The 23256-nt window shown below is 40.5% G+C and overlaps 1 protein-coding gene across 2 annotated transcripts in view; it reads left to right on the top strand.

Annotated features, from left to right (window-relative positions):
- The window catches only part of ABCC4 (ATP binding cassette subfamily C member 4), a 247433-nt gene that overhangs the window by 214589 nt on the left and 9588 nt on the right, over positions 1-23256 (top strand). The window contains exons 27-30 of one of the 2 annotated variants that reach the window (XM_041731078.1): positions 5223-5312; positions 11127-11299; positions 11731-11836; positions 21214-21348. In XM_041731078.1, coding sequence (XP_041587012.1) covers positions 5223-5312; positions 11127-11299; positions 11731-11836; positions 21214-21348 — 504 coding nt within the window. The remainder of the gene's footprint in view (positions 1-5222; positions 5313-11126; positions 11300-11730; positions 11837-21213; positions 21349-23256) is intronic. The other variant, XR_005984058.1, reaches the window with a different exon arrangement.

Here is a 23256-nt window from a genome sequence, read left to right on the forward strand (position 1 = left end):
AGCAGTGTCTCAGCACCCTGATTTAAAGTTTGGATCAGTCTCTACAAAGGAGAATGAAGGTTTTTGTTTGTTTTGTCTTTTCTGATTGTTGTTGGGGGGTTTTTTGTTTTTGTTTTTTGAGTGTTCAATTTAGGTGAGCCAGGTCTGCCTTCTTCTCTGGCTGTGGCTTGCTGTGGGCCTGGGAGTGAGCTTCCATGGCCATCCCGTTTGTCCAGCTCATCCAGGACCCTGCTGCCCATGCCGGGAGAGATGAGAAATGGAAGGAGACGATCCCAGCCAGTGCCGACCTCAGGAGAGGCAAGGAAGTAGTGACACAAGTGGTGGTACAGTCATGGGCTGATCCCACCGGGAATATTCAAAAACAAATATTCTTTGGAATGTACTCCTCAATTTGTATAAATTTCAGCAGAAAGGAAAAAATGAAAGCCCTTCCTAAATTGCCAAAAGGGTAGCTGAAATGGGCACTTCTCTTTATGCTCACGACTCGAAATAGTTAAACATGTTCCCTACGGAGAATAGCAAGATGAGATTACATTTAGAGAATAGCTTGCTTATCTGAAAGGATCTGGAAAAGTGGATTTCAAAACTTTTTTGGATGGATTCTCTACATCTAAGGCCTTTTTCCTTTTGGCACCAAGAAAATGTTTTCAGTTGAAAAGTGATTCCATGCAAATTCATTATTTATGATTGCACCCCAAGGGTTGGCACAGATCAACAGCTATCATCTTTATCATGATTAAACCGATTCTTTCTTTCTTTCTTTCTTTCTTTCTTTCTTTCTTTCTTTCTTTCTTTCTTTCTTTCTTTCTTTTCTTTCTTTTCTTTCTTTTCTTTCTCATTTAATAGACTAAAAAATCAGAGCCAAAGCTACATATTTTTCAAGCCGTCCACTCTGCTGCCTTGGTATTTATTTCCATTCCCTGGGTTATCTTCGGTAGGTGGGAAAGGTTAACTAGAGCTGTCTCTTTAAGACTTTTTTATTCTTACCTGGATTTATTTTCTCTATTTTTGTTTTGTTTTTGTTTTTGTTTTCGTTTTGTTTTTCCTTGTTGAGAACAGAACTCAGAGGAAAGAGGTAGTATGCTGTTACTAGTAAAGAAATACAACTGGAATCTAGCCTAATGGAGTCGGCCTTTTGTTTCTGACACTGAAGTCTTCATTAAAGCCCAGGGTAGTGCTCCCTGAGCTCCTGACCTTTTTGTATCGAAAGAGGACTTTACAGGACTTAAATTCTTTTTCCTTTGTTGGCAGACAGTGTTCTTTTCTTCTGAATATGGATGATGATCAGTTCATTCAGAGGCTATAGGATTCTTTTTTTTTTTTTTTTTTTTCTAAAGAAAGTAAGATTTAAAGCCTCTTCGGAAAAAATAAAATAAAATAAAAAAAAGAAAAAAAAAAAAGAAAAAAAAAAATAAAGCCTCTTCGGGTGATTCTCTCATTCTTGAAACACAGAGACAAGCTACCTTAATAAAGGTCCTCAGATTAGAAATGAAAATGTAGCTCTAAGGACACAGGGGACCAGCAGCTAGCAGCCTCTCTGGAGGCTGTTTTCGGAGAGGGCAGATTTCCTGGTTTGGGCCTGAAATGATTAAGGTATGGAAAGTGTTGTACTTTATCTGCCTGGTTTGTAACCACTTGTACTTTTTTTTTGGTCTTGGACCAGGGTCATTTTAAGCTTCTGAAAGTTAGTGGGTAGGATTTCCTTTTAGGATAATGAGAGCTTTGTCTTCTAGTAGCGTCGACAAAAGGCCTAGTAAGACCGTGTTCTTAGTCTTACAATTGTGTTGAGAGATTATCAATTTACTACACTAAATGCTTTGATTCAGAGTGGCCATTTTTGGGTCACATGGCTAATCTGAACTTACTTTGGTTAACAAAGGAAAAAAATTACTGACTATGGCACAAAAAATTTAAAAAGGTAAGCTTTTAATGAAAAACAGATTTGATGTTAAGATTCCATTTAAAACAGTACACTGAAAAGAGCATTTGTTTTCCTGACTGTACCATGCCATGTAACTCTTACAAAATGACGCTTAATTGTATACCCTCAGGAAAAATATTTAGGTTAATATATTTAGTGTATATTATATGTTTACATGAAGCTTGTATGTCCTGCCATGAATCTCTATGCTGAAATGTTATGCCTGCAAACATTTTTACAACATTTATTTATAAGATGAGTTTATAGACTTCATTGCTTGGACGTGGGTACTTTAAATAATAGTATCTATCAGAAATGACGATTAATTTGACCCTTATCTGCTCTTGCAGTATGTGTCTACTGTGAGCACTTTTATTACCTTTTGAAGATAATATAGTGGTTTCTTATTTGGCAAGTGGATGAAAGTAAAATGAATAGAAACCAAAATGAACACCACGCATAATACACATTGGCATATTAAACAGACATTGTTAACAAATTGCCTGCTGGTTTTAAAGAAAAATACAGCTTCAATCAGTTAATGTTCTAATAAATTATTCTCTTCTTTCATGTTTTGACTGAAGTTGTATTCATTTAGAAATATATATTCAGTCTGTCGTAACAAAGAAAAATACTCTAAATTACTAAACTGTTTGCTTCTACACACTGCTAAGTGAACTTGAGTAATCACCTACTATATCCCTTTAGATTGACATAGAGATTTAAGTGGTGACCTGGATTGCAAGGGGAAGTGGTTAAACTCAACTTTTTTCTGTATGAGAGCGGTGACTTGATAATGAACAGAACCTCCCTACGGCCTCTAGATACATCTCAGATGTCTGTTTAGAGCTCAACACAAAAAGCCCCAGGCTCAGTGTCAGAGAGACCAACTCCTCTTTCTGCAAAGAATCACATGTTAGTCCCCCAGTTTTTGGGCAGGTTCCTCCATTTCAAGACTTTTTCTTAAAGAGAAGATGAGGGAGGTGATGGGAGAGATCCTTCCTGTGAATTAAATAGGGGATTGGATTTTAAATGTGTCTTCCCTTCTTGAATAACCACCAAAACAATGCCTCCCAAACCTGCGAACTGGGCCTTTTCATTATTTAACAAAAAAAGAAAAGTCTATATTTGAAAAACAAGTCAGGATTTTTTGTAGATTAGCTAAGGAAACAGCTCTGTAGAGTGTACTTTAAAATCCAGGTGGACCCTTTATCCTAGACCCGTTAACGGATGTGAGTTTGTTTTATGAGAGGCACCTGAAGGCAAACACGTTCGGTCTTGTCAACCCTGATCGGCTTGGGATTAGTATAAGCAAAGAGACCACCTCCCACTTCTTTGGCTGGCCTTGAAGCTGATTCCTTACTCTGTCCATCCCTTTACCTCCCCCAAACACCAGTCATCAGAGTCTCTCAGTTTGGGCGCTGGAGCAGATATTACTCATGGTTTAGAGCCTTGGTGGGAGGAGGACTGTGAAAAAGTGAGGAACAATGGGTAGCAGCCCTCCTTTATGGAACCCTCAGGGAATTGGAGGAGGGGAAATGAGAGTTTGTTGAATTGATAATTACAAAAGAGTAAGTTAAAGTAAGATGTGAAGATTTTCTGAAGTAGAGTGAATGAAGACTAAAATACGCTGACAGGGACCTCTTACCATGGCTTATTAGATAGTGGTTTATTATTATTATTTTTTAAGATGTTATTTAGGAAGACAGAGTGAGAGGCAGAGATGTAGATAGAGAGTGAAGCAGGCTTCCTGTGGGGAGCCCGACCTGGGACTTGATTCCAAGACCGGGGGCTCATGACCTGAGCCAAAGGCAGACACTCAACCACTTAGCCACCCAGGTGCCCCTAGTTAGTGATTTAGTCTTTGATCCTAAATTCACTAGTTTTAAGGGAGACTTTGAACTGGGATCTTGGGATTTTTCAGTTCAGTAATCATTTTGAAACCTCCGATGACCAGTTATTTTTCAGTGCTTTTGGGGCATATCAGCCACCAATTTTAATCAACTTTGTAAACAAAGTGTCCTTTTTAATTGTCTCTTAATATTTGGATTTTGCCTTCAGGTAGGCATATTTTGGATAGCACACCTAATGCATTCATTTCTCCCTCCTCAGTCTTAAAACTGAGACCACAGGGAAAGAAGGTATAAGAGACATTATGAGTGTAATTCTTCTCTGTGGCTAGAGAGAAGAAATGTTTACCTTAGTCTTCTCAGCTTTGAGAAGCCAGGAGGAACAATCTAGCCCCAAGGTCAGGGGAGATTTGAGACTGGTGATTCCCTTGAGCCCTTCTTGGATGCCTGTGGAAGTCAGATCTTCTCTTGCTTCCGCATCTGTGCATCTCGTTGTCCTACTGACTTCCCTAAAAGTAGCCAGTTGGGCTTTGCTCTGCTTCACATGCTCTTTTGGTCTGGGTTATCAGAGCCTTCCATAAGAAAACAAAAATGGCCTACATAAACTTAGGTACCAGATTGTCTCCTGAAACCCAGAAGGAGACATAATATTGCAAGAATGATTTAATTGTGGCTCCTCTTGAAGCAAGTGACTAGGAAGAGCTATTTAAATTAAAGTAATATTATTATTACTCACGTCAGTTTCAAGTTATCCTGTCCTTGTAGTTAATAACGAGGTTCTGTGAGGCATGTAATCCTGATGCTCAGACAAGATAATGTGAGGATTAGCTGGTGCAAAACCAGAGGCATCTCTTCATGCATAGAGTTGCCAACTGGCCCATTAGTTCATATTCTCTTTGGACATAAACCAGGGTGTCCCATTCGCACATGGGAAGAGACTCCTAATTCCAGAAGACTGTTCTACCAGTGGAGGAAGTATCCTACCTTTTGTATCTGTGCAAATGTGAACACATTTTCCAATTTTGCTTTGAGTCATAAATGTCAACGAATTATACTATTGATATTTTCCAGGGTCACAGCAAGAGCGATGATAAACAACTCTCTTGATGAGTATCCTTAAATAATTATATCCTTGTTTTTCCTGCTTAAGTAGATATTACTAGGAAGGCATTTTTAAAAACCAAATCCTCCTCTCTTCAGTTTTTTTCTTAAGACGACCCACTTCAACAGTTTATTTTGTTAGCAGTCAGTGGTCCAGAAGATATTTTGGGTTACACTTTGTGCAATGGAAAATTCATAGAGATACTGTTTTGTCAACAGGTGATTGTATCCTTACTATTAATGATTATAGTGAGTTTTGGTTTAAAATTTTACAATGTTCTGGAATTTAGCATTGAAATAAAATGAAAAGAGGGCTATAGTGGTAACACTCACTATTTTTGAATATTTAGGAACCTGTTTTATTCACTGGAACAATGAGGAAAAATCTGGATCCCTTTAATGAGCATACGGATGAGGAACTGTGGAATGCCTTAACAGAGGTAATTTAATAAACATAATTATTTTAAACTTGTTACCATCAGTATCTGTGTTTGTACCTCTAAAATGTTGCAGATAATAAGTGGGAACTTCTTGGTGTAACAGCCTCTGTACACTACCTGGGAGAGCATTGAAGGCTTGGACACACTTAAAATTTACCTATTAATGATGACAAAAACCAAAAATAAAACATCTCATATTTTCACTGTAACTTTATTTCTAGAATCCAAAGCAATTCGATACATTCTCTCACTTGTCTTTAGCAAAGTACTAAACTGGGAGTTATATTTATGGGTTTACATTTTGGTGACCAGTTAGCCTACAACATTCTTCTTCTTAGGGAAAAATCCACTCAATGAAGATAGTAATAGTTTTTCATTATTGACTATAGATAAGGAGAGCATATTAATAAAATGCCTTGAAGTTTTATAAGAAAGTGTTTATGAAAGTAAATACAATTAGAATCTGTAATTATTTTTGGCAAATATGTCATTTTAATACTACTAAGTAAATGTAAGTGGCAGCACCCTGGACCTTTCGCTAAGTTTTCATGCTATCTATTAATTTCTACAGGTTTTTCTGTTATTTGTGTAGTCTTAACCATTTGGGTCACTTCTTTGAATTTCCTTGACCTTGCATGGAAAGGATTTTGGCTGTTAGGATTCTCTTGGTTTGTATATTTTGACACTAGTTGTTTTGTGTGTTTGCCCTAATCCTGCAAATTGATTCTAATCTCCTGGATGTCAGAAACCATGTCAGACTTCTAAACCTTAGACGTCTAATCCCTCATGGGATCTACCTCACTCTTTTGTATTTAAAAAGATGTCACTTAATAAATGGTTGCTAAGTATTTGATCTCTTCATTTTGAGAACATGTGACTTCTCTCTTTAAAAATAATTGCACAGATCCCAGTGACTGATTGCTCACATTATTGTAGTTTTGCATCAGTGTTTGCCATTTCATATCACCCTTCCAGGGAAAGCTCTAAGCTCTTCCAGTATGTAGATCCACTTTGACTATGATCAGGCATAGTTGGAGGCTGGACAGTTTCCTGCCAGTCATTCTGGTTTCTGAAGGCATGTCACTACTGAGTCTTACACCCTGCTTTCCAGTAACCCTAGGGATTTTATTTTCCTGCATTGCACCAATTAGTTCACCTTATCCTTCAAGCTTGAAAGCAATTGATCTCTAATTTCATTTAAGTTTGTGAGTCTTCCTCTAGTGAAATTCTAGAAGAAAAGAGGTGGGCAGAACAGTTAGCTATCAAGTCTAAAGAAAAATAGGATGATCCCTTTCTCTCCGACTCCTATGACAAATTTCATAATTGTGATGCCATTGGGACACACCTTAATTAAACAGGAATTACTGGTAAATTATTTTTCTCTTTGTTTCAGAGCTTGCAATCTCTCCTCATAGATTCTTAGGTAGCAAAATTACTCTAGAACACACTGTTTCGGGACCAGACAGAAATGTTAATTAGGAGACAGACCCTATAAAAACTATCTCAGAACTTTGATCATAACATTCTTTTCTTTTTTCTTTTCTTTTATTTTGAGAGACACACACAGAGAGAGAGGCAGAGACATAGGCAGAGGGAGAAGCAGGCTCCATGCAGGGAGCTCGATGTGGGACTCAATCCCAAGACCCTGGGATCATACCCTGAGCCAAAAGCAGATGTTCAGCCACTGAGCCATCCAGGTGTCCATCCCTATGCTTATTTTTTTCTGCCAAAATTAAAATAAAATTTAGTAGCCTGTCAGAATTCTAAATATAATGTGATGGAAGTGGTTTTGTAAGCTCTACCTTTAGTTTCTTTTGACTACATTTGGGACTTCCTTAAATAGAAATAAACAGGATTGCTGCACAAAGTGAGGTGTGTAGTTTTCATGTGTTGCTTCTGGAATTGACCTCATTGCTTTAGTGGTACCTCTTTGAGAATTCATCCCATAGTTGTGTTTCTCTAGGAATTATTTCTTCATGACGTGTATATTTTTCAACAAAAGATTTGGTAGATTTTCTTAAAATATGGATATAGCATTGTATTTACAGCATGATTCAAACTGTTTTACTAGCATATAGATTCTGAAGTGTGTACCTAAGAAAGGCATCAAAACATAAATGTTGCTTATTTGGGGGATAATAGAAAAATAAGGATTTTTTTCCCCCATTCCGCTTTGGCTTTTCTGAGTTCTCCAGATTTTCTCCCGTGTACTTTATTGCTTTTATTCTCTGGATCATACTCTTGGCAGATGAAGTACTACAGACTTCATAGTATTTATATGGGTTTCACGACCCTATTCAGAGAGGTTGGGATCATTCTGTAATAGATTAGGTAGGCACCCTTCACCTGGAATCCTTCGAATCTCCAGGCCTCTCAACTGTGGACAAAGAACCTACCTTCCCTAAAACTGTAATCAGGATGTAATATATGTGCATTTACCTAGAGAGACACCATATAGACGGTGGAGCATACAAGTGCCATTCAGGCTCTTTTCAATTTATCGTGTTCCGTCTACCCACCATCTTCACAGCTTGCTTCTTCCCATTGTGTCCAAACCTGAGCATCATCACCAGACCTGGTATCTTTGGCAGCTCCCTTAAAGGTAGACCAACCACCCCAGTCAGAAGCTTTACAGATGATGTCGAGCTGCAAACAGAACCCTAATTCACAGGGTTGGCCTGAGAGCCAGTATGAGAGCACTACTATTTTTCTCCTCTTTAAGGACTTCAGTGAAGGGACGCCTGGGTGGCTCAGTTAGATAAGCTTCTGCCTTCAGCTCACTTCATGATCCCGAGGTCTTGGGATCGAGCCCCAAGCTCAGTAGAGAGCCTGCTTTCCCTCTGGTGCTCCCCCTGCTTGCACTTGCTCTCTTCTCCATCAAGTAAATAAATAAAATCTTAATTTTTTAAAAGCCTCCAATTAAGGTTTTTCTTTTTTTTTTTTTTTTTTAAGGTTCTTGTGTTTCCCGCTCCTCTCCTAGATGAGGTAGACGTTTGAAGGGTGGCTGTACTGTGCATGCTGCCCATCTCATCTGGGCTGTTTTTTAATAAATTTAAAAACAGGCATAACATTAGAAATTAGTGGCAATTGGGACACCTACAAAGCACTGGGAGTTTTTAATACAAGTAATGACTGCAAATCAAGCAGTTTATTATCCAAGGGGCTAAAAGATCATAATAGATAAAATGCTGAGTCTCCAAGTTTTGACACTTCTTCTAAACAAAACAGCACCAAACAGCTTTATTACTGGGATATGCAATTAAGAGTAGGGGAATGTCCTGTTAGAACTAGGGAGAAGTTGTCTATTTATGTTCCACACTGATGGCACCTCTATTAGAGTATCAGTCTTTCTCATATAGGAAACTAAGCCCGAGAACTCTGAGCCTCAGCAGTGTGTGCATGGGGAAATGTACTGCAGCTCTTACTTTAGTGATGTTGCATTTACATTTCTCTGGAGGCCATTCATTTTGATCAGTTGGCTTCCCCTTTACTTCATTACTATTGGTTTAGTTCTAATAAAAACTCTTGTCCACCTGTTGGTTGATTGCATTTCAGAGTGTCTTCTCTCTCCAGTTCACATCAGCCTTTGTGTTTGAAAAGAAAATTCAACAAAATGTGGAGATTGTGTGACATCGGTGTTAGCCTAGTATGAGGGATCCTAGCACCTAGTAGATTCAGCCCAGATACTGGGTTACTCTGACAAGGTTTACTATGATGGAAATGGGTGTCTTATAAATTCAGCTTATTATTTTCAGTTTTGGTGTAGTTTATTATTTTCTTTAGCTTAAAAATAATCCTAGGGGATCCCTGGGTGGCTCAGTGGTTTTGCACCTGCCTTTGACCCAGGCATGATCCTGGAGTCCTGGGTTCGTGTCCCACATCGGGCTTCTTGCATGGAGCCTGCTTCTCCCTCTGCCTATGTCTCCACCTCTCTCTCTGTTGTCTCCCATGAATAAATAAATAAAATCTTCAAAAAAAAAAAAAAAGCAGGCTAGTATGCTGTCATCTGAGTCAGGCAAGCATGAAGTTATCTCTTCAAAGTCAAGATATCAGCCTTAAGAAAGACCCATTGGCTTCTATAGGTATTGCCAACATCAACTCAGAAGGAAAAGCTAGTGAAAACCACGATTGGTTCCATCACCTGGGGGTGTAGATAGGTTTCATGAATACGTTTCATCAAAAGAATCACCTGTATTCTTTACAAGAGGCCCTCCTCTTTGTAGGGAATGGGGTTGATTAAGCCGAATCCTTCCATTTCATAATTTTAGTGCAAGGTCTGGCCGCCACCATCCGGTTTTTATACTTTAGATTTTATATGCCTTTCATGCTAATGTTGAGTACCAATACCATATTGAAATCTAACTCAGATTTCCCATTTCTGTGGATTGGGTTTCCATCTTAAGCGCAATAATTCTATTCACACAAGTGTTTCAGCATTTAGGATTGCTGTCAAAATATTGCTCACTCATCTTGTGTTTTGTCATTTGATACTTATTTCTGTGTCCCTCCTTATTGGCCACCACCCATCAATCTGTTGGTCTCTTAATTTGAAGTACATTTACTGTCTGTTCTCCAGCTCTCAAGAATAGCATGAGTTTGGTTCTTATTCTGTAAAATTTCCCCAAACCAAGTATTCATGGGGCTGAGCTCCACCACTCAGTGTGATTTCAGATTATTTTTGGTGTTTAAAAGGTTTTTTTGTTTGTTTGTTTTTTGTTTTTGTTTTTTTGGAAATTAAAATCTTAGAAGATAGATTAATATAAACAGTATCTAAACTCAGAGTCTGGGGAAAATAAGATTTGATGTTGGACCCTGTTTTCTTTCACTGCAAAACATGAGTTTAAAGGAAATGTACTTACGACTGGTCTAGCAGTATGGACTAAATTTGGGAAGGAGCCATTTCTAAAATGGTTCCAGGTTTGCTAATATATTAGGTGTGGTTTCCATTGTTTAAATTTGTTTTTGCCATTAAAATCTTCCAAAATGATAAAGTGCTCACACATTTCTGTCTTTTGAGAACCACACTTCCTGCAATAATGAAACAATTTTTTTCTCCTTTTAGTGTACTAGCTCTTATGTACCCAATGTATTCTGGGAAACTTGACTCCAGCATGATGATCCTTTTAACTTTAATTGTTTAGACTACACTTAGGGAAATAGCTTCAGTTTTTTGAGGGATTTCTGTAATTCCAAGGAAGGAGTTCCTGGTGGATGTCACATGGCAGAGATGGGAGATAATGATATGATTTCTTTTCACCAATTTTATTGAGGTATCATTTTTACATACGAGAAAATTCCCCCATTATATGTGTGATTCAGTGATCTTTGGTAAATTTGTAGTTAATTATCCTAACTATCCAGTTTTAGAAGATTACTGTCACTCCCCCTCCCCACCTCAAATTCTCTTGTGTATTTATAGTTAACTGTCTGCCCCCAGGCAAGCACCATTGTGCTTTTTTGTGTCTTATATATAAAATTCCTATAGTTATCTTTTATCTAAAAATTAAGAGGGAGCATTTTAAATTACTCCTTGTTTTACCTTGAGAATAGCTTTATTCAACATAGTAGTTATTTCTTCATGCATGAACTGATGGTGTCTACTGATGACAACACAGAACACTCTCAATTCCTTTTAAGATTGTGCTCCTAAGTCAGAATAATTCTGTGCTGAGTTGATGGTGTGCGTCTTTTTCAGTAAACAGTAACTGGAAGTAACCCTACCGTCCATCATGTGACTGGACATGTAAGCTACTTCTGAGCTCCCACATCCACTTGTCTACTTTTGTAAAGATGTGATTTTTTCTGTGTCCATAGGTACAGCTTAAAGACGCTGTTGAAGATCTTCCTGGCAAATTGGACACTGAATTAGCAGAATCAGGATCGAACTTTAGTGTTGGACAGAGACAGTTGGTGTGTCTTGCCAGGGCTATCCTCAGGAAAAATCGGATATTGATCATTGACGAAGCGACAGCAAATGTGGATCCCAGGTACAGACCTGAGGTTCATGAGCCTTGGAATCCAAATTTTAAATATGGTCAATGGGAAACCTTTAATGATGCTGAGAAATGTTTCTAAGTGCTCTCTTCACCCCAAAGACACCTTGATAAATGTTACATTCTTTCTAGGAAACAGGGAAAGCAACCCAAACAAATTACACAGTGTTAATAATATTATTAGGTATCTTAACACAGCTAATTTCCTAAATTCAACTCCTGATAGTTTCAAGCAGTTTGAAAGAAGAATATTAATATGTTACATGCAAAATAGGAAGTTTCTATATAGGTTTTTTATACTCCATTTCTCAAGAAGACCATGTCTTTGTCTCTTAAAATCATTATGAAAATGTCTTGTGATTGTTTTAAGTCTTAAGTCTGGTTTTCCCCTTTTACTGAACTAAATCCGACTCCTTTGGTTCCAGAACTGATGAGTTAATACAAAAAAAAATCCGTGAGAAATTTGCCCACTGCACTGTGCTAACCATTGCACACAGGTTGAACACCATTATTGACAGCGACAAGATAATGGTAAGACCCTCACCTGTGGGTTTCCAGGTGTTTCCATTTATGTTCAGTTTTTCAACTTAACTTTCCTTGTACAACCTGATAGAAATTTCCAATAAGTTAGTTTTCTGTCATTTTTCCTGTCATCCCTGACAGTAACTCTGTACTTAACTATACCTTCAGAGTGTACTATTAAATAATATAATAATTTCATATTTTCATATTAGAAGTTTCTTTGAATTGTCCTTTTCCTTGAAGATGGCCAGCCATGGAAATATTTCAAATCCAAGATCTAGCCTCCTCTTAGAGTCATAAAATACTCATTGTCACCGTGTCACTGTTGTTTCAGTATTTTGGATTCTCTCTCTCTCTCTCTCTCTCTCTCTCTCTCTCTTTTTTTTTTAAGATTGTAGTTATTTACTCATGAGAGCCACAGAGAGAGAGAGAGAGAGAGGCAGAGACACAGGCAGAGGGAGAAGCAGGCTCCATGTGGGGAGCCAGATGTGGGACTAGATCCCAGATCCCAGGATCACGCCCAGAACCAAAGGCAGACGCCCAACTGCTGAGCCACCCAGGTGTCCCAAGTATTTTGGGTTCTATTAATCAGAAAATTAGCCTTTCATTTCGGCTGGTGAGCGGTTGTTGGTTAAGTTGCAAAATTTCTTGGCTATTGAGATGTTTGCAAGATGTAATGTTAGACGGCAGTCTGTGAGAAGAGAGGCCCAAGTCCAAAACACCGAATATTTCAAAGAAAAAATTTAATATAGGGGATTTAATATAAGAATTGGAGGTCTGAAAAAGTGGAAGGGAGGCACCAGAGTAATAATTTTTGGACGCACCTGAACCCCTGGACAGATCTCCGGACCAGAGCATGGCAGAGGAGAGACCCTGAAGACTCCTATGCTCAGATTTCCAAGGAGAGCCACTGTCCAGCTGCTGGTCACATCTGTGAGGGGCACCATGAGGCTAGTTCACAGTGTGTGTTCTAATGGATGCTGGGGGCTGGTGCCAGGTCCCAGTCCCTGGGTTATGTTGCAGGACTGGCATAAACGACAGCACCCGTTTGCTTCATTGCCCACTGTCAGTATCCCCTCTCATACCCCCTGCTGGTGGAACCCAACAGAATATCCCTGGTCCAAAGTGTCTCTGATTTGGGATTTGCAGAAACCAGCCTCAGCATCTCAGGTGTGACTGTAGGATAGAAGGTGGATCTGAGGCTGCTGAGACTAGATAAGCATCCAGCAAATCTCTTCCCTGGTAGATCCGGGGACCGCACACTTGGCAGGATCCAAGCTTTGGTCCCTAGGTATCTATCTGCTGTCCTTTAGATTTGATTGGCTCTTTCATTCATAGTAATTCCATCTTTCCTTTCTTATTTTTCTTTCCTTATTTTCCCCCTCCCTCTCTTCCTTTTGTCTCTATCTTCCTCTCTTTTCTCTTTTGTCTCCTTTTCCTCTGTTGCTTACTCGTTTTCAATAAATCTTAGGATGTGGCTTTATAAAATGAGAGGAAGTCATCCCTCAAAGGAAAAGTGTTTAGATGCAAATAATGTGGAGGAATGCTCAGGCTGAGTCCCCATTTGTGGTAACAGGCTGAGTTTTACCTGTCTCGTGGACGCTGACCATTGTTACCAGACACCACGGTATCCAGTGATACTTTGATCAGTGGTGAAGCAGTAAATAAATAAAGAAGGCCTGTATAGTGTATGAGAGGCAACAAATGGAGTTAAGCCGTGATTTTGATGATCTGTAGTAAAAAGGTTAATGATCAAGAATAAATAATCAATAAGATCCAAGCTTCCTTATGTCCGGTGAAAACGAAGCTGTCTCCTTTGAATCTTTCAGGTAGTTTCTGCAACAGTCCCTCCTACACTGCTTCTCATGCACTGTCAGGTGGGATCATTAGTGCAGGGGCTTGTTTGGGAGCAATGAGAAATTCCAGAGTCTCCATGATGAAGCGCTACCTTCCATGTTAGCACTCCCCAGACCAGGACATGTACAGGAATGAGATCTGACGGGGCAGACACAAGAGTTGGGTATTCCCAACCTGAAGGATGCTTTAGGATGCTTTAGGATGTGGCCTACCTGGACTAGAACATCACAGTAGGAAGCAGGTCACTCCACCTGACTTCCATGAGCTATCCTGTGACATTCCATGATGGCCTGACAGTGACTCTTAAGATTCCAGAAACATTTAGCATCATGCATTCTTATGCCTTCCTTTTTTGTTCTTAAGTAGTAATTGGAAAAATAACCTTTCATTCCCATTTGTTTCCCATCACTGTGTTCTCATCTCTTGGCATTGAATGGCACACATTATCCTCACAATAGGTTGAGTGAAGCCATGAAGCTTCCCTGTCTGACGTGCTTTGTGAAGCTTTGGGGGCAGAAGCCGCAAGCTGGGCTAATCTCCTCTTCTGTTGGGGGCTGGTCCAAATAAAATCCTTGCTCCTAAATGTACCATATAGATTTATTTTTGGTTTTGGTATGACCACAGTGATGGTAACTTCTTTGTTTCATCTCCTTCTTAGAAATACTTAGAATACTGTGGCTCTGGAATGCATGATCGGTTAAGGAAACACCAAACAACAGAACTCCCAGACTCTTTAGCTGGTCCTTCCTTAATCTTACCCATCAGCACCTGACCCACGGCTGGAAACTTCTGTATCCTCTTTACCAGTCAGCTTCCTTGCCATTATCAGAATAGGTCAATTTGTGGAATGCATTCCTTACCAGTATCTCCTGGTAAATTTCAAGAACCTCAGATTTTTCTCTTGGGCAGTTTCTTTGTCCAAGTCCTCAATGTGGTTTGGCAGAGCACTTTACAGCCCCTCCCTTCCTTATTGTCCTGACCTCACTCTCTCTGCTCTCCCTGCTCTCCCTCTTTCCTTAAGGAGGGAGTTAAAAACCCGCATATTTAAGAGTTAAAACTGTCTGTTGTCTTTGGGTTCAACAGGATGCTGGCAGCTCCGACTAAGTCTCCAGGAATGGAAATGGTGAGAAGGTTGTATTGGGGGCAGATAAACAACAATATGATGGGTTGAGCCTGGCATGTGAGGGAAGGGTTCTGAGGTCTGGTGGAGTTGGGGGAGCTGAGGGAGAAGTCGGTTTGGAGATGAGAAGTACAAGTTTCTCTTCAGAGCTTATGACCTGTGACCTGTGCCCGGAGGGACCTTAATTTTGTGGTGAATTTTCCCATGGGGCTGCCGCTCCAGTGATTGGGAGGACCTTCAGTCCAGGGCTCCCACCAGGGAAGGTCAACATGGCCACTTGCTTCCATCTTGGTCATAGCTGGTTTTGGTTGCTGGCTCCTTTGACAGGGAATAGCAGGATTAGACCTCAGGGGACCCAGGTGGCGTGCATTCCCTAGCCTCATCATTGGGGTCTTGTCCTCTGCACTCCATCCACTCCGGATGGAAACCTATTTTATTGTAGAGTTTCTGATTAGCATTTGGCTTTTAATCCAGCAAAACACCATAAATAATGTTCTTTTCTCAAATTTTTAATTTGGGGTACCTTTTTTTTTCTTGCTGGCTTTAGAAATACCCATTTTCTTTCCACAAAACAAGGGATGGTCTGTTATTCTGAAAGCTTTAGGGCCATGGAGACGAGTCAGTCAGCTACAAGGCCTGCTCTTCTAGAGAGTGGAGAGTGGTGTGGCAGGTGTTGGTGGAGGGTGGCAGCCAGCCTCGGGGAGCGGCTGTGTAAATGACGGACGCTAATGAAGGGCATAACCAACAGCCCTGTCATCGTAAAGTCGTGTAATTGCACGTGCTCACCGTGTAATAATTACATTTTGTTGCACTGGTGAATACTTCTGCACAAAGACGAATGGATATGGTTTTGTTTACTGTAAGTAAATCAAACAAAAGGCTTTTTGGGAAACAACTGTGACCTAATTAATAGCTTTGTTTATGTGTTGGCTCTCCAAAGGGATTTACCCAGTTTTGGTTCATTAAGCGCCATTAATGTGTTAGGCTTAGAATTCTATTTTACAAAGATGTTCTTTCAATTTTAACTTTATTAAACATGATGTAGTCATAATGACAGCTAATTTAATCTTCCTCATTTGCTCAGTTGCCACAAAACAGTGGAGCAAGACAGACAAATTAGAAATCCTCTTTCTCCTAATACTCACCACTATCTCTGCGTTAAAGACGGCTTCTTCCCTGTAGTTTGAGGATTAGTTGGTTACTTGTGACCTATCTTCTCTTCAGCCGGGTGGTATCACTTTTTCCTCTTCATTCTTGCATACCCTCAACTCCTGACAGTACCCCCGCCCCCCCACCCCCCCCCATCCCCGCCGCATTGCTGCCTGGGTTCAGCATTTTTACCATTGAGGGTTAAGGAGTTCTAGAGAACGAAAAGCTGGGGATGAGAAGCCCAGAGGCCACCTCTTCTACTTACAGTCCATTTTACAGTTTTGTAGTCTTTACCTTTCTTCCTCAACTCCAGGCTCTCTGTATCTTATTTATTTATTTTTTAAAAGATATTTATTTATTTATTTATTTAGATTTTATTTATTTATGAGAGAGGCAGAGAAATAGAGAAGCAGGCTCCCCGCATGGAGCCCAATGTGGGACTCAATCCCAGGATCCCAGGATCCCAACCTGAGCCAGAGGCAGACGCTCAACCAATGAGCCACCCAGGTGTCCCTCCAGCCCCTTTTAATTGAGTTTTTTCCAAAGACCTTAAACCCAGAAATGTTTGTAACATACCACACTGCCCCCCCCCCCCTACCAAGCCCCACCATCCACCTTGGAAAAGCAAAAAAATAAAAATAAAAAAAATCTCCAAACTAATTGGAGTTTTATTTCAATTCTCTTTTTCACCTTGATGGAATTTTTCTTCAGTGAGCCTATATCCGTGGCCAGAGTTAGAGCATTTCAGAAGAGAAATGCTCCTCAAACAATACATCAAGAGATTTCATTCAGGTTTTCAGAAGGAAAGATAACTACTAGGAAGGTAGAAAGCACAATCTCAGAGAAAAAATACTTGGGGAGGGGGTGAGTGCCTACATATGACAGCATGAATTTGAGGGAGCAGCTCAAGTGGCTGCTGTGATCCAGCCTTCAGTCCTCTTCCCTAAGTGATGCTGGTTGACCACTTCAAGACCTAAGAAAGGATTCTGAGTAATAGTTGCCACAGTATCTTATCACAGAGAAAATCACAGGCACCCATCTGACCAGTCAGGGACCCAACATCCAAGGCTGGGTAACTGTCACTTTGCCTCTGGGTCAGCAGCCCACCAAAAGCAAATGTCTGAAACTCTGATCCTTTCACTCTAGTTGCTGCTCAGTGGGATCTCCCTTCGTTGGTTGTTGTCATCTCTTTGCTCTTTGTCAGTTTTCTCTCTCCCCACCCCCCTTCCTGGCCTCTCCCTGCAACCACCCCGCTATCACTGATGGCATCCCACCATTTAAAATGGATTAGATTATTTTGCAATTGGTCCATTTAATTTTTATCTCGAGGACAGCTACCCGGAATATCTGCAGATCCTCAGGCCTGATAAGCACATTTTCATTGAGTTTCTGTAACTGACTGACTGAGTCATCCAATATAATGTATTTTTCCTTAACCTGCTAGAGAGCACGAGTGATTTGAGGTTGGCGTTCCTGGAGAGATGCTGGCACCATGAGATTGCTCCCACCCCCGCTCAGATGTGTGCTTTCATTTGTTGTTGACCTTGGCTATTGGAGAGTTGGGGGCATAGCAGGAAAACACAGGAGCTTTTTCTTATATAAAAGATGTAAAAGATGTTAAAAATAAGAACTCAGAATTATACCTGTTTTTCTATACGTAACGAAAATCTGGAGTTGCTTCCTTCATGTTTTAGTTACTCTCAAAGATCTCGAATCTTTGCTCAAGCCAGTAATATAAAGGTGAAGTGGGTTCAGTTGGGTTCCTGGACTGCTCCCCAAGAGGCACTGTAGCACCTGGACCATGAGTCTTGGTGGCTCAGCACTCTTGTTTCTGCCAGAGCTCTCTCCTCTTTGACTGTCCCTTGTCTCATTTCTGTCTGGCTGTCCCTCATGTGTCTCTCCTTCTTGCCCACGCAGCAACCTGAGGGATGTGGTCCTCTGAGTCTCTGTCCCTAGTATTGCCATCCTGGTATCCTATCGCCCGATTCCGAATACCAGCTACACCCACTCCTCACTTGATCTCACCCTGAAGGTTCTATCAGACTATAGCACTGGGCAGTCATGTCATCATGCCCCAAATTTAGTTTCCTTTGTATTTAACTTTTAGCCAGTTTCCTTTGTATTTAATTTTGTGTGCCTACTCCTCGTGAAGAGATGCAACAGAAAACAAGGGAAACTGAATCATCCTGCCCTTAAGGAATTGAGAGACTTGCCTCCAGACCTCTTGGCTCCTGTTCTCTGGGTCTGGAATGACCCCTGTCCATCCTCAGGCCCACTTCACTTCTCTGTGTTAGCCTACCCATTCTTTCAGGCTCCATTTAGTAAACTCTCTGTCTTGAAGGTTGTTCTCAGAACCTGTGGCCAGAAATCCTTTCTTCTGCTGCTCAGGTCACCTTTGTGCTTTTTTTCTTGCTTTATAGACATTTGAGCCCTTCATTCTCTCAGTATGGACTCCAGAAAGTCAGCCGTTATGACTTACTTACCTTTTGCTTCCTCCACAGCATTTCGCAGGATGACATGAATGCAAGTATGCCACAAATGTTTGGGGCATAAATTCATAAATTAATGAAGGTTTACTTAGTTTCCTCAAATGTGTCTTTGCCGTGTGTTAACTTATGCTTTATTCATCCTAAAAGTTTCATAAAATTGGTTTTCTTTTTCTGTGATTATCCATCTACCAAGCACACAGCAAGTAATTTGAGCCCTGAGTATGATAAAAAATGCAGTGGAAAGTGGACAGGGGCAAACGTTTGCATTTATAGGCATATTTTTCTTAAATTATATGAAGTCAATATACGATATTATGGAAAGGCATCTTAGAAAATTGAATATTAAAATTCTCATCTCCCTTATTTTGCTTCTGATAATCGAATGGTCATTCCCTGGAAAATGACATGGAGAGGAAAGAATAGGGATTCAGCCCTGGGGTTGAATCCCACCTCTGCCTTCTACTGATGCGGAAGCCTAGGCAAATTACTGAACACATCAGCACCTCAGTCTTCATATCTGGCTATGGGTTTTTTGGACAGAATGTTGTTTTGCTCATCTTTGAAGTTCCTGTTCCTAGAACAGTGCTTTGGTATTAGGTATAACTATTTCCTGGATAGATCGATGGATGAATGGATGGGAGAGTGGAAGGTAAGAAGTAAGGAATGATAAATGGGTAGATGGATTGAAGGAAGGAAGGAAGGGAAGAAGGAAGGAAATTGTGTACCCTGTCTACCTTGAGAATTAACAGTGATGTCTATAAAGTCTCTGACATACAATGAGTGTTCAATCCACGGCTATTTTTATTTCTTTTCAAATTCAAAAGACCACTATTTTATTATGAATTGAATTTTTTTTTTTTACTCTTAAGGCATTCATTCTTTATTACATTGCATTATATTTAATACTTAGAAGGCTCAAAGTATTTCAACTAAAATAATCTTTTGGTCATTTACATTGCTATCCCTGTTGCTTTTTGAGAGCATCATCCCCCTTCCCCCGCTCTGCTTTTTCAGATACTGGCCAATTCTGAGAACTACTCATCTCAGTGGCACTTGTGTGTTTTCAGACAATATGAGAGAAAATGGAAAAATTTACTATTCACTCAGATTTCAATAAAGTACAAAGTTGAACATGGACAAAAATATCAGTAATACTTTCATTCCCTTAAAAATTAGTCTTTATGGTCAGAGAACTCATTTTCCACCAACTCTTTATTGGTGATTTTTCAAAAGTTGTTGCTTCTGCACAATATAAAGTTCTTCATTGTATGAAGTAATTTGATTCACTTATTTACTTAGTCTTTAAGCATGTGAGAAACCTGTATTTTACAATTGCTTTTTTTCTTCTTCAACATCAGGAGGAGTGGTTATGGTCTATAATGCTATGCTTAAGGAAAATTACACATTCGGGGCATCTAAATTGGCATGCCAAATTATAGGACATTTTAATTATTATGTGGATGTGACAGATTCAATTCTTCTTGAACTCTTTTGAGAAAGCTGCCCTTAGCCGTGATTCACAGTAGTAAACAAAAGATTAACAGGAAAATGCCTTTATGAGACTTAATAAATGTTTCCGATTAAATACCACAGGACAGAATTAACTTCAATCCCTAGATGTGGACAAACAACCTGCGTCCTGCTTGGAGTTTCAGCGTATCCCCTTAAGATAAATTTACTTTAAATACCACCCAAATGAAGACCTAAGTGCCACTTAACATGAGAACTGTTTTCCTAGGTACAGCATTTGGGCCAATTGTTTCAGCCTCTTTCTTCCCGACCAGACCATTAACCAGAGCTACTAATAAGTAGAAATGGAGAGTTAAGAGCCCCTTCCTCTCCCTTTCAATTTCCAATTAGTGGACATATTAATGAGCAATAAAATGGCTGAAAGGCAGGCAGCTGAAGAAAGAGAAAAGGAAGCAGGGAAGATAATTGTGAAAACTGATATTAAGATCCCCTGCAACAGGGACTGTGCTGCCCCCCATGTACCGTGCAGGTCATCATCGCTGGAATTTGGAGCTCAGTTTCTTAATTACTTCTTTAGTCTTATCCAAAGAGAAAATTGGATTTCTAGAGATTTCTTCTGTGCAGAGCAATTATGCTAAAGCTGCTTAGGTAGCAGCTCTTTTAGCCAGTCTTTCACTCCCAGAATAATAAGCTCCAACCAAAGCGAATTTGACGATGCACCTTAATCTTGCTGCCAGGGGCATTTTGTCCCCTCTTACTGGCTGACATGTTCCAGGACCCTAAAGAAATTCCAGAAGCTTTTCCAAATATTTCTCAGAGATGCTGTCAGACCAGCTTGGCAATTAATTTGCTGTCAGGCCGCTGCCATCTGTATGACATCACTCTACTTTTTAGGTAAATTGACTTTGATTTTCTGAAATCAAGAAATTCCCCAACTCTGAATATATGTATAAATAGCCCTCAAACCTCAGAGTCTGAGAGCCAAAAGCACTAACTAATCACAACCCAAAATGCCTTTGGCAGAATATAAAATGCCACAGGTCTGCTGAGTGCCCATAATCATAGTTTAAAACTTTCATTTTCTTCTTTCCTATAACATTATAATAATAAAAGGTCGGGCTAGGCCTTTGTCTGCTTAGGAAAACGGGGTAATCAGACCATTTAAACACCAGCCAGACCTACCACCCAAATGGATTCTCTCTATTCTCCTTCCCCTGCCCCTTTCCGAAATATTGTCTGAGTTATAATATGTTGCTGCAAAACATTGTGTGCTAATGGGTTTCTTTTCTGCTGATTAACAGGTTTTGGATTCAGGACGACTGAAAGAATATGATGAACCATATGTTTTGCTGCAGAATGAAGAGAGCCTGTTTTACAAGATGGTGCAGCAACTGGGCAAGGCAGCAGCGGCGGCCCTCACTGAAACAGCAAAACAGGTGAGCTCGCCGCAAGGAGTGGTAATTAAAGTTCCTTGCAGCCGTTCACTCCGTGCAACCTGGCACCGGGGGTGCTGTAACAAGCACCCTGTGCCCTTTTCAATTATAAGCCTTCAGAGACAGCGCTTCATGGCTGGGTCTTAACAACACGTCCCAGGTTGAAGTCAGGTCTGCTGAGAATCGGCAGAATCCGTGGGGGCGCGGGGGTGCCACAGGTGTGCACGCTTACATGTGCGGGCACGTGGGGCGCGCTGGTGCATGGACACGCGGGGACCCGGAGCGCACCGTGGTGTGCTCAGGTGCGTGGGCACGTGGGGACCCTGAACGCATCCTGGTGTGCCCAGGTGAGTGGGCACGTGGGGACCCTGGCGTGTGTAGGCACCTGTGCCTAATTGCAGAGAGAGATCAGATTCCAAATAGATTTCACATGTTCCATTCTGTGGTTTCAGATGTTCCCATGGCACAGAATGTTCGCATTTCCCGGACCCATTACATTTCATTCTAATTGGTGATCACCTTTGAGATGCAAATGTGGTCACTGAGCATTCAGAAAATTTCGAGAGTTGGGGGAAAAAATGTGGGATATTTTCTCTCGGGGCTAGGAAGATCTACCAGGGAAACGTGTAGGTTGCTTCTCTATTTTATTATTCGTGAAGAAAACTGCATGATACTGCCTGACACATCCTACCCAGGTTTGTCCCTGATTCTTGGTTGTTTAGAATTAGGCCTAGTGTTCTCCTTATGCTTCCTCTGCCTTCTAGATAATGAAATTGTCATTGGGACAGTCAAGAATCTATACTATCCTGATGCTACCGTCTGAATGGTGCTTGAAGGTTTATCAGGCGTTTTCACAGAGATGATGTGTGCGAAAGTACTAAACACTGTGTATGGTCAGAAAAAGGTGCTCTATGAGTAACATTCAGATTATCTGGTATCTTTCCAATAGCAATAATGGAGTGTCTCATTCTACAGGTGTGATGTGAAAACTGAGAGCTGCTTTAAGGGACTTGGCTAGTGTCCGGCCTTACCTATAACTCTTTCTGATACAAGGTGGGAGTTGGGGGAGGAAAGGAAAGTCAGTTGTTCTTACCACTTGAGATACATGGCTGGGGTGGAATGGGACCTGCAGTCTTTTGAGGCTCCCCATCAGAACTGTTTCTGTCTAGGCATTATAATTATGGGGGTGTCTCCCTTTTCATCCTTTTCTGCATTTACCGGATTTTCACTGTAAGAAAGAATTGTGTAATGTCTTAAGTATCTGGAGAATATCTGTCCCAATATCTAACAGTACTTATGTATGAGAGATTTATCCAAAACACAACCTAAATTCTCTTCTGTCACTGCTTCATCTCTCATCCCTCCTTATAAATAAAGAGCTATACTTCCACAGGGGATTTCTTTGAATCCTGCTTGCATCCTCAAAAACTGCTCAATGTGTATATGTGTGCACAGTGTTATGCTGGGAACTAATGTGTCATATATGTTCCTTAGTCAACCCCAGTATAAATCCAAGAATTGAAAGGAGGAGAGATCCTCAGTTTATATGCTGAGTCATGTGGAGGAACAGGATGAGGCTCTGACACTTGTCATGCGCCATGCACTATGCTGTGATACAGGTTCTCTTGTCTTGGTGCTGGTTTAAGAGGCCGGGACTTTCAGAGGGAAAGGAAATTGTTTAGAGTCACACAGTTGGCTGAATAATTGGTAGAATTAGAATTCAAACCAAGGGCTAGGGATGAGGAAATCTGTGTCCTGAACTTTTCATACATCTTTACAATTTATGTGAATATAGAGAAGTTACATGTGGAGCGCTGTGTTGCTTTCATGCCTGAAATTGAGTGCTTTCATCTCTTAGATATCTCCCAGGCAGTGTTCCCCTCATAACACCCAGCCAGCCAGTCATTGGGG

Source organism: Vulpes lagopus, chromosome 16 (assembly GCF_018345385.1).
Source record: "Vulpes lagopus strain Blue_001 chromosome 16, ASM1834538v1, whole genome shotgun sequence".
Taxonomy (NCBI): Eukaryota; Metazoa; Chordata; class Mammalia; order Carnivora; family Canidae; genus Vulpes; species Vulpes lagopus.